The 12,131-nt window shown below is 43.8% G+C and overlaps 1 protein-coding gene across 4 annotated transcripts in view; it reads right to left on the bottom strand.

The window, feature by feature from the left end:
* IFT122 (intraflagellar transport 122) overlaps positions 1-12,131 on the bottom strand; it is a 71,523-nt gene that overhangs the window by 39,717 nt on the left and 19,675 nt on the right. For 3 of the 4 annotated variants that reach the window (XM_037139339.2, XM_037139340.2, XM_053669446.1), the window contains exons 5-10: positions 10,602-10,678; positions 8,090-8,156; positions 6,974-7,120; positions 3,731-3,806; positions 657-848; positions 358-496 (exon numbers count right to left, since the gene is read on the bottom strand). In XM_037139339.2, coding sequence (XP_036995234.2) covers positions 358-496; positions 657-848; positions 3,731-3,806; positions 6,974-7,120; positions 8,090-8,156; positions 10,602-10,678 — 698 coding nt within the window. Of the gene's footprint in view, positions 1-357; positions 497-656; positions 849-3,730; positions 3,807-5,804; positions 5,982-6,973; positions 7,121-8,089; positions 8,157-10,601; positions 10,679-12,131 lie in introns of all 4 variants that reach the window. The other variant, XM_037139341.2, reaches the window with a different exon arrangement.

Here is a 12,131-nt window from a genome sequence, read left to right as displayed (position 1 = left end):
CAGGATGCAGGTCCACAAACCCATGCAGGTCAACCACCCTGGCTCTGACTTGTTATATATTATCCTCCTTCAGATAGGGAGTCCATGATCCCCTGGAATTATCTGTAAAATTTTGTGAGTCTGTGCCTTTTTTTTAGAGATGGTTTTTTGCTTTCATTAGATTCTCAAAGACACCTACATGTTCCCCTCACCCCTTCACACACACACACACACACACAGAACCAGTGGTCCAACGTGTTTCCAGAAGACCATGGAGAAACACTGCGTACCATTTCATCACTTGCCCTATCAGCAGCCCTCTCAACCTACCCCGCTTCCCAGTATCTGGAGGGCAGAGGGGCTATACCTGTCTTTTACCTTTCTGCTCAGTGATCAGGTGCTGCACAATGACATCAGTCATGCTATCCCTGTACGCATACCGATCCTTGTAGAGCCCATGGACGGTGCTGAAAATAAGCTGATAGAAGGAAATGGTGCCATCCTGGCAGCCTACCACCTGCAGGGAAAGAGTTGTCAACACCCAGCTCTCTGTGGAAAAGGGCCTACCCTCCCATCTGTCAGGAACAAACATCAAGGATCTGACTGGCTAGCACGCCTGATGTTCAGTCAGTGCCTACTCAGGCAAAGGCCCAACAAAATGAATGTCTTCTTCTTACCACATAGTTGGAATCGGGTTTTACTTTACATGTCCACACCCAGGAGTTCTGCTCCCCAACAGTCCCAAGCCGCACTCCATCCTTGGTGAAAAGGGATACTTGCTTGTCTGAACCCCCCAGCAAAATGTATTCCCCTTTAGTAAAGTAGCTGATACAGCAGGGGTCAAAGTTCAGTGACCGATCCTTCCCAATCTGAGGAAAGAGAACACACATCAAAGGGAAAACTTCTGAATCCATAATAATAGCAAAAACAGTTCAAGGCTTTTCTCATCAACTTTAATGGGGGCAGCTGGGAAGACAGAGGAGCGCTGGCCAGACTTATTTCCTGTGATTCCATTGTGAACACAGCTCAACCTCCTCTGGAGCATCCTTTACTCCTCCCCTCCACACAGTCAAAGCCTTGACTGCCAGAGCCAGCACTGTCTCCCCCAGTCCCACCAAATCACTCCAGGACTGTGTGTCTTAGCCCCTCTGCCAGTCCAAACCCGGGGATGTTCTTTCTCCCACAGACCCTCCTCCACACATGGTACTAGGTAAGCTTCAATGGTTCCCCTCAGCTTCTTTGTTTTTTGTTGTTGTTGCTGTTTTTTGACTTTTTTTTTTATATTTCACAAAGCTAAATTTATTCAATTAGAAAAAACCTGTCCTTTACTCTGAAACTACATTCATCCTACTTTTCTCTTTATAACAACTTTATCGAGGTATAATTCACATACCATACAATTTGCTCATTTAAAGGGTACAATTCGGCCCTGGCTGGTGTGGCTCAGTAGATTGAGTGCCAGCTTGTGAACCAAAGGGCCACTGGTTCGATTCCCAGTCACGGCATGTGCCTGGGTTGCAGGCCAGGTCCCCAGGAGGGGGGCATGCAAGAGAAAACCACACATTTCTCTCCACTTCCCTTCCCCTCTAAAAATAAATAAAGTCCTTCTGGCTGGTCTGGCTTAGTGGATTGAGCACGGGCTGTGAACCAAAGAGTCACTGGTTCGATCGATCCCAGTCGAAAAGGGAAAGGCTTCTCTCCCTTTCTCCCTCCCTTCCCCTCTCTAAAAAATAAATCTTTTTTTTAAAGAAAAAGAGTTTATATAATGCCTGAAACTCAATCAATGTTAGGTATTATTAAGCCAGATCTCTTTAAATACCACAAATACTTAAAATGCCAAAAATGCACAAATTATACCTAAGCCTAATGCAAAAGTGTAGGTTTGATTTACTCCATACCCCTTACTTGATTCTAAGTCTCCTCAGAGTTAAACATACACACCAAGAAAACAGTTTTACTGTCCCAAACAAGTTGGGGGTTACCTTCTCAGCAGACTGAGGCTGTTCATCAGTCAGAAACTCGAGGCCACAACATGAACTGTGGGGCTGCATACATGCAAGATTATTTCCCACAGCCCTGACCACCACATGGAGCTCTTTTTTGTTGTCACTATAGCAACGAGACCCCATTCCCTCCCAGGGTAGTGTGGTTATTTGTTACATGGAAATTCTAAGATCCACACTCAGTACCTGGTGCACAGTAGATGTGACAACAAACATTTATTAAGTGATGATGGACATATATTAAGTGGGTAAATAGACAGGGCCAGAGAAACTTGATGCCAGATCATTAGAGTAAGGGTTCTAAGAAAACAGCCATAGGAAACTGAGAAAATTCTTTTATTATCCACAAACTTTGTTTTTACTTGTCTACAAAAGAAATGACCAATGATAAGATGAGGCAGAAGAAATGGCTCCAAAGCTAGGCTACACATACCTGAAACCCCCACTTCTGCATGCTGTGTTCTGAGGAATAAGGATGCTGTTAAATCAAAGGCTCCAATGAAATGGCTGCATTTCTCCTTTGCTTGGCTGTGGAAGCAGCCATCCCACTACCTCTGCTCTCATCCTCCGTGTCTCTGGTGTACTAAAAGGTTTCCTATCACTAGGCTCTCTCCATTTTAATCTACCCTCCAGAGAAACAAGGAATTCTTTTGAAACTGGAATCTGACCAAGTCGCTCCCTACCTAAATCTATGGCTCCTGTGGTGTATGATGTCCACACTCCTTACTCACACTAAAATCTTGTCCTCGACTTCCTTTCTAGTGCCATCTTCTCTCCACAAATCTTGGGATCCAGTCACTGTTCCCTGAGTTGTCACATACAGGGTCTGGCACAAATAATGCCCCTTTTTTATTACAAAATCTTTTATTACAAAATATAAGCATGTAATTCTGTAACATAACATTATCACACTAAGCACACCATATGACATTTTAAGTGAAATGTTCAAATTAAAACTGTAAGTTATTACACCTATGTTATTACCCTACCAGCCACACTCAAGCAAGCGTTACTTTTGCCGGACCCTGTATTTGCATTCTTCCCAGCCTTTGCAGATGCTATTTCCTCTGCCTGAAACAATGTTCTCTGCCTAGCAAACTCCTGCTTATCCTGCTCAAAGTCACCTCTACAAAATCCCCCATCTTCACCAAGCATGATGTCACCCTCTCCTGTGTCGCTGTAGCTATCTATTCACAGCTCTCTATCGCGCCATGTATCATACCGCACTGGGACTGCTGGCTGTGGAGTGCGTCCCCACCAGCCTGAGAACTCTGGCAGAGCAGAGGCATTAATTTACAAAGCTCGATGTTAACGGCTCCTAACACAGGTGAAGGGCTGGACTAAGTGGCTGCTTAGTAGTGTGGGTAAGATGAATAAGGCACTATAGGAAGGCAGGGTCATGACTAAGATCAAGGCTTTACGGTCAGACCAATCTGGGTTTCAATCCCAGATGCCTCCATTTACTCGCAGTGTGGAACCTCAGGCATAACATTTGTTTCACTGCTCTGAGTCTTATCATTTCTAAAAAGTTTATCATCAAAGTATCTATTTCACAGGGTTTTATTAGAATTAAATTAGATAAAGTATGCACAGCACAGAGCACAATGCTTGGTATCACAGCAAATGCTCGGTAAATAGAAGCAAACAACAACAATTTATAATGACTAAGAAAACAATCTCAGAAAGTGAAAAACTGTAACAGGCATGATCGTGACTGTCTCCCACTGGGTTTGTACAGAGCTACATACCTGTTTTCCACTCAGTTGGTAGAAGGAAAGTTTCTGCCCCCAATCAGCTATAGCCAGGATGTCATTATGTTCCTCTCTAATCAACAGAAGACAAAAGAGGTTATGTGGGGCCATGGTCTGCTGATGAGTTAGCCCTCAGACTTTAACAAACAACAGGAAAAAGAAAGCCCTGGCCAGCCTGTCAGATTGCCAAATGTTGTACAGCACTACTGAGGCCGAAAGTTGTAACATGGGCCAACCCATCCACCAGCCCAATAGGACAAAGTGAGGCTCATTTCAGCCCTCCTGGGATGTAATTTCAAGGAATTCCCTACCATGAGCTTGTGGCGCCAAGACACTGCCACAGTGAAGAAGCTAAACCCCTCATTTCAAAGCTTCCTGTAGGGTAACACTAAGAAAGGGCAAGGCTGCAGATCCAAGAGTGCTTTATTCTTATGTACTATAAAATATAGGGAAATGGTGGAGAAACATCTTTTGCCATGGGGAGGCATGAATTATCTGACATTTTTAATGGACAACAGAAATCCTGTTTGCTCTCCTTCAGAGGGAAAATTAATACCTACACTAGGTTCTCTCACAGCTGGGGCAAAATGGTTTCCGACTGGATCTAATAAAAAAGAGTAATGAGCTCTCTGAAGACCAACAACTGTCTTGGAATCTGCGTCCCTATCAGGATCACTGCCTTGGGACCGGGGCTGTAGGACCAGCATGCAGGAGAAACCTCCTCAGCTGAGGCTGCGGATCGAGCTACTTGGGAACTTCGTTTAAGAAACATGTTCTGCTGCCCTTAAGGCCCAGCCTTAACCTACCTAATATTGCCTCCTCTTTGTTTACTAAGTCCAGTGTTTCTGAGCCCAAGGCCTGTGAGCACCATGGCAGCACCATTAGCTATGGAGGCCAGGAATGGTGCAGCCTTATCTACAAAACCCAGCCAAGAATGGCAAAGTGGCAAACACCACAGGCACTAATTCACAACTAAAAGGAAACCAAGACAAAGACCAAGAGCGATGTTAACAGGAAGGGACCTGCAAGTAAACTCTGTGTGTGTGTGTGTGTGTGTGTGTGTGTGTGTGTGTGTGAGGAGAGAGAGAGAGAGAGAGAGAGAGAGAGAGTGAGAGAGAGAGACTGGCACTGAAGTCCAAACACAGTCTGGGAGCCCAGTCTGCAGCCTGCAGCGAACCCCCATGGGTACTCCACATATGCCTCTGAGCTGGGTTCAGCCCCATGAACTGGATTGGTGGTTTGCAACTTCCTTTTTCCATTTTCCCCCTTGGCAGTGGGTCTCTACCAAAACATAACTAATGTCAAGCAACAAAAGGGGATACTGTGTTTGAAACACAGATGGAGGCCTGATGCCTATCCCCTCTTCCTTTCTTATCCCCCACCTCCCACCTCCTTCTTCCAGAGAAGCCCAGGTACCACAGAACATAGTTCCAAGCCATATCACTTTTAGTCAATCAGAATACCCCGGCTATCCCAGCTTTTCTGCTCCAGAAATAAAGACTGTCTGGACAGCCAGGATTTGGGAGCTGAGGATCATGGGTATGTTGAGGGCTTTTTCTCTGATATGTACCCCCCAAAATACAAGGTAAGGTACAGTGTAGGAACAAGCTAAAAAAAGTGTCTAGTAACAGAGGAAGTGTTTGATGAATTATGGTACAGCCACACAGGGACACACTATACAACATTCAAAACCATGTTTTGCAAAGGACTTCTAATGTCACTAGAAATGTTACTATGCTGTAAGCAGAAAAAAGTAAAGTAGAATATGATTTAGTTAATTATATGAATACACTAAAAGACTGAGGGGAAATACAACAGAATACTAACAGTGGTTTCCTCAAAGAATAGGGTTTTACAAAAAAGTTGAATTTTGTCCTTTAGACTTTTCAGTATTTCTCGAAGTTTCTTAAAGGAAAATTTTATAACCCACACACAAGTTTTAAAGGGTGTGTTTCCCTTTGTTGGAGGAACTTTTTACCAACAACAACCTTGATCCCTCTTAGAAAGGAGCTTAGTGAAGCGGGACCTGGACCCTTGCAAGGAGGGTTCTCGCTCCTTGGGACACACTCACAAGTTGTCGTCCCTGAGACTGTCGTCCTCTTCCTCTGGCTCTTCCTCCTCTGCCTCACTACCCTGACTACTGTACACTGCTGACTTCAGAGTGGCAGGGAGTTCCTGAAAATATCTGTTGACAATGACTTCCTCGGCATCCTCGTTCTCTCTGTTCATCCAGAAACTCTCCCATCGGCTGTAGACAGTAAGTGGTGTTTCACAATCATGATGCCTAGAACTACACTAAAGCCATAATTTCAAAACCTGTCAAGAAGCCCCTGAACCCTGCCGGAAGAGGACAGCAACAAGGTAAACTGGGCATCCTGCTTCTCATGAATTAAAAATGGTACCCTGAAGCCACAAAGTCGTCTGTGGCCACAAAATCAAATAGCAGGAACTCTGGGGTAGGCTAATGGCCTCTGAAGGCATTAGACAGGCATGGTACAGCTCTGGGATGGACAAAATTATTCAGGGAACAGCATAATCTGGTGTAGAAAAGGTAGTGAAATTAAACAACCTTCTAAACCACACAGGCAGCACCTGTAAAGTGACATTGAGCTGGTAAACAATTGAGTCCTTTAATTTACCTTCAGAGGACTCTGTGGGAGATATTGATGGTTTAATATCATGGGATTATACAAAGAGCATGTAAATATATTAGTCCCTCAAAGTGACACCGGCAGAGAAGGAGAAAGTGTGTGTAAGGTACATGCCAATCATTTGTGGGATTTGGGGACACTTGTACACTTAATTTAGACTTTTTGGCAAGGACAACAAGAAAGACTCATGAAAAAGCTATGTATTATAGGGTGGGCACATGTTCTGCCCAAGTTGGAGGAAAAAACTAAAAAAAGAAAAATACCCAAATAAAGCACAGCAAGAGGTGAACTATTAATTCATAAGAAAATGGCCCTTCTGTGTCGCATGTGTTCATGCACACACAGACACATTTTGAGTTGGCCTAGATAACTCATCTGCTTAGCTAAATCTCTGGGATTCATTCCAAAACACAAGATGGGCTCCTAAAAAATTCCAATAAAATAGAACAGGTTCTAAAACAGATCAGTCAAATGGGGCGAGAAGCCTTTGAATGCAAGGAGAGACCTTGCGAAGAAAGAAGTCCGTCTGCTAAACAAGGCCTCCTTCAGAACAGTGTTTGCCCTCAGAGAAGGAAAGCTGTACGAGCACCTTGAAGGGTTCCAGCAGATGGACCATATTGGGGAGAGGGAGCCCCCTGGCCGCTCGATCTTCACTTTTTCCTCGCCATTTTTGTTCCGTATGCTGATTATTCCATTGAACATCCCCAGAGCCAGGTACTGACCATCATTTGTCCAGCTGTTGAAATAAGCAGCAAATGGCACAGAGAGAGGGGAAAAGAACACACAGAAAGTAAAGCCAGTGAGGATGGTGCCTTGGTAGAGATAGAGTCTAATGAGGCAGCAACTACTAGGCTCATCCTGGTCATAATATAAAAATTAGAGGACCAGACTTAATATGCCATTTACTTCTGGGATCGACAGACAGATGTGAAGGCAGAAGCACCTTTTCCTGAGCTCTCACATCTCTTGGTACAGATCCTCCACAACAGCCCTCAGCTTGTGCCTGCATCGCTGGGTCAACCTCCATTCCCCACTCATCACTTCAACATCCTCCCACTTCAAAGGCTCATTAAGAACAAATTGTGTATCTTGGTATATTCCCAGCCTCTAGAACAGGTGCTTAACAGATGCTAAATGAAAGAATGGCTACACTCAGAAGCTGAACAGTGAGAATAGCTACCATTTATTGTGTCTTCTGTATACCAGGCACTGTGCAGCATGCTTTTAGATTCATTAGTTTGTGTGTATTTCACGAAAGCCCTATCAAATCAGTATTTTTAGCTAGTACTGTCAGATGAGAAATCTGAGGCTCCAGCTCAGAGATTTGTTGTAATTTTCCTAAAGCCACAGGGCCTGTCAGTGATCCATCTGGATTTGAATCCTGGTCTAGCACCAAAGTCTATGCTTTCTCTAGTGCACACGCTGCCTAGACAGGACAAACTTGCATTGCCATGGAGTCCCATTGAGGATGGCTACAGGCAGAGGAGGTTTGAAGCTAGACAATTTATAGTTTTTCCTTTGCTTGATGATCAAAGGCAGGCACAAGTCCTTCCCACCATGGAGACAAGAAGAGAAGAGGAACTACAGAGGCCTAAACCCATCACTTAACACAGATCTTCTCTACTATGTGAAGTCACTGGGTTTTGAGATTGATTGGAAGAGGAGGCAACACAAAGCCTAGTTTCAGAGCTTGTCCCTAACTTACCTACAACAGGTGATCTTGCTGCTGGATTTGTGCTTGGAGACAGACTTCTGTTCAGGAGACCACAAGCCTTCAATGCAAAGTAATATATATATAAGAAAAAGGTAGACTTGGCTGGAATATAACTCAGCAATAAAAAAGGAACAGATGACTGATCCACACACAATTTATAATCTCTAGGGATTTATGGCTAAGTAAAAAAAGCCAAAAGCCAATCTCAAAAGGTCACATACCGTATGATTCCATTTTATAAATTTGTAAAATGACTAAATTCTACAGAAATGGAAAACAAATTAACAGCCCTGGCTAGTGTAGCTCAGTGGATTGAGCACGGGCCTGTGAAGCAAAGGGTTACCAGTTCGATTCCCACTCAGGGCACATGCCTGGGTTGCATGCCAGGTCCCCAGTAGGGGACACATGAGAGGCAGCCACACATTGATGTTTCTCTCCCATTCTTTCTCCTTCCCTTCCCCTCTCTAAAATAAATAAATAGTTAAAAAAAATTTTAAAGCAGATTAATAATTATCAAGTATCAGATGATAAGGATGATAGGAAGTTGGTGGAGGGGTAGATGATGGTAAGGATTGTGGTGATGGTAATCTACACAGGTGATGAAATGACAGAACTACATACACAGACTGCACCAGACCCAGCTTCCCGGTTTTGATATTATACAATAATTACATAAGATACATCCACGGGGGAAACTGGATGAAGGGTACACTGGACTTCTCCATTATCTTTTCAACTTACTGTGAATCTATAATTATTTCAAAATAACAAGAAAAAGAGGAAGATATATTGGTGAATTTCTAGCCAACTTTTCTGGTGTTTTAATTACAGAAATGGTAACTTCGGTGTAAGTAACTATTACATTCCAACCAGCGTACAACTTAGCAGTCAGAGTAATGAAGGGTGCTTTCTGGGTATCCGATTTCCTCTCCCAGGCCTCATCTACAGCACATGACCCTATATAAGCTGTGCTTTGTCCATGGCACACTGGTCACCTTCGGCTTGCTCCTTCCTGTCCCCAGGTGCTCTGGCTCAGGGCCTCACAACAGGTGTATGTTTATGCAAAATATGCAAATTCTACCCTTTGCCTGAGTCATAAAGCATAACCAAGAAAGTAAATAGAGCGCAATGATATATTTATACAGTAAGGTATAATATCAAACAAATTATTTTTTTCCCCTTTCCCCAGTCCAGAATACTTCCCCCAAACATTTCCACCAGTGTGCATATTATCTGTGCTCCACTGAGCCTGCGCAGAGCCTCTAGCTGAAAGAAACCCCACCCTCCTGGCCTCCTTCAGCAGTGTTTACCAGAGCAGGTTCGGCATGTGATCACACGGCCCAAGTCCAAGCCCCAGTTCCACCACTTACCAGCTGGGTGACCTCCAGTGAACTGCTTGCTCTAAGCCCCAATTCTTTTTCATCAGTGGAATGAGAATAATAACCTGACCTTAGAGGTTGTCATAGAGTTCAAATAGAAATTTATTTTGAACGCTTAGCACAGTGCCTAGCAAGCACATCACAAACATTCAACTAGCACTATTAGTACTACTACATTTTTACAAATTCTACCTCCCCTCCTACCTGAGACCACAAGTTCTTTGATGGCAGGGATTCTATTTTGTCTTTTTAATCCTCAAAATAAGCACACAGACCAGTGCCTCACGTGGAGAAAAGACTACATTTTATTAATGAATGAAAGTCCTTTCCCCTTTTATTTATATATTCTCTCTTCTGAACCTCAGAATTCTATCAGTGAGATAGAATAGTGAGAACAAGATAAGGAAAGTGAAACCCTGACAGGATTAGATCTCTAGTTCCTCCCCAATGTCTCTGTTGCACCCAACGTCTCTTAGCAAGGGAAACAAAATGATGAGCTAAAAGCCAGAAGTGGCCTTGAAGAGAGATAACCTACAAGCCAATGCTCACTTTCCCTCCCTGCCTCAATGGACATTACACTGACCCCTCTTCTGTACCAGCACCGCGTCAGTGCCCTGTGTGGGGCCAGGGTGATGCCTCAAGGCATCCATCCCCTCGGGAAGCACAGCTACAGCCACCTCACCAGCAGTAACAGTGACATACTGCATAGGAAGCACAGTTAAAATGGTGAGGAATTTCATACATACACAGAGGGTAGAGGACACGGAGATGGGGAACAACTGAACTGTCCCTTCCAGGGTGAGGCAGGGAAGGCTTCCCAGAGGTGACAATACCAAGTTATGCCTGTGTCCCCCCATCCTTCTTACCATCTCCCTTCCCTGGGAGGGGAAGGGAGCCTTTTTGCTGTTTCCCAGATTTCTTCCCAGACTCAATGTCATCATTCGCTCTCTTAGTTTCTACACAATTTAAAGAATAACTGTCATTTCCCCACTGCCTCAAGCCCCCAGACATTGAAGGGAGAGAAATATCATTGACTCTCGCAGGACAAAACCACCTCATTCTAGATGAATTTCATTTTTCACCCAGATGTGCAGTTATTCCAGGATAAGATGTTGGGAACCTACCAAAGTCACTGGAGGAACAAGATGCAAGCTGGTGGGTAACAGGATTGTAGGAGACACACTGAATGGAATCATTGTGCCTGGGAAGTAAACAATTATAGATTATTATGCAGCAAACCACAAACCACAGCCTCTCCAACTACATACCACAAGCTCTTATGCAAGTGACCAACAAAGAAAGCACAGGAATTAATTCTCCTTCCCCTGGATTGCCCCTCACCCCACTTTATCTCTTAAACATTACCCACCCATCAGCCTGGCCTGGCCTAAATGCCACCTCCTCCAGGACTGGTGTGCGGACACCTCCAGTTCGTGAGCTGATAATGATGTAAAGCACTTAGTCTAGTGCCCGCTGCACAGGAAGTGCTTTATTAATGGCTGTTACTCTCAGTTTTGTGGAGGCTTAGAAATACAACATGGAGGTGCAATGAAGATATCACAGGCTAAGATCTGGAAGCATGGCAAATCCTTAGACTATAATGAAAGGTGAGCGAGTCATATTCAACACACGGCCTCTCAGCCTCAGTTTTATTCCTTCACTTCCAGGTAACACTTTACTCACAGCTTCATCCACTCATTCAAAAGTTGTTTGGTGATACACCCAAGTTCATAGCAGCATTATTCCAAATAGACAAGAAGTGGAAGCAACCCAGGTGTCCACTGACAACCAATAAATGGGTAAAGAAAACATGGTCTAAATATACACTATTTAGCCTTAATATTATTCAGCCTTAAGCTCTGGCTCGTGTGGCTCGGTGGTTGAGCACCAGCCTGAGAACCAAAGGATCACTGGTTTGATTCCCAGTCTAGGGCACATGCCTAGGTTGTGGGCCAGAACCCCAGTAGAGAGCGTGTGAGAGGCAACCACACATTGATGTTTCTCTCCCTCTTCCTCCCTCCCTTCTCTTCTCTAAAAAATAAATAAATAAAATCTTTAAAAAATATATCATTCAGCCTTAAAAAGGAAGAGAATTTTGACACATGGAACAACATGAGTAAACCTTTAAGATATTAGACTAAGTAAAATAAACCAGTCACAAAAGGACAAATACTGTATGATTCCACTTATATGAGGTTCCTAAAACAGTCAAATTCATACAGACAGAAAGTAGGATGGTGGATGCCAAGGGCTTGGGGAGGGGAAATGGGAGCCGCTGTTTAACAGATATGGAGTTTTAGTTTTGCAAAATGCAAAGAGTTCTAGACATTGATTGCACAACAACATCAATATACTTAAGTATAATGGTTAAGACAGTAAATTTTGTGTTCCATGTACTTTACCACAGGCAAGTAGATACCTACTACAGGCAAGGTATTGTCGCATAAGGGACATGCGTAAGCAAAAACAGATGTAGGATCTGCTCTCCTAGAGCTCCAGGCTCAATCACCAGAATAAATGTAAAACTACAACTATGAGAAATGCCATCAAAGAAACCTGACCAGGCCTAGAGGGGCAGGAAAGGCTTTAGAAGAAACAGCATTTGAGTCTGACAGCTGCAGTGAGTAGGGAAAACTAGGCAGGGGCACGAGCAG

Source organism: Artibeus jamaicensis, unplaced genomic scaffold (genome assembly GCF_021234435.1).
Source record: "Artibeus jamaicensis isolate MK-2021 breed Jamaican fruit bat unplaced genomic scaffold, CSHL_Jam_final contig_519, whole genome shotgun sequence".
Taxonomy (NCBI): Eukaryota; Metazoa; Chordata; class Mammalia; order Chiroptera; family Phyllostomidae; genus Artibeus; species Artibeus jamaicensis.
Note: the sequence above shows the minus strand (reverse complement) of the source record. Positions and strands in the feature narration are given on the sequence as shown.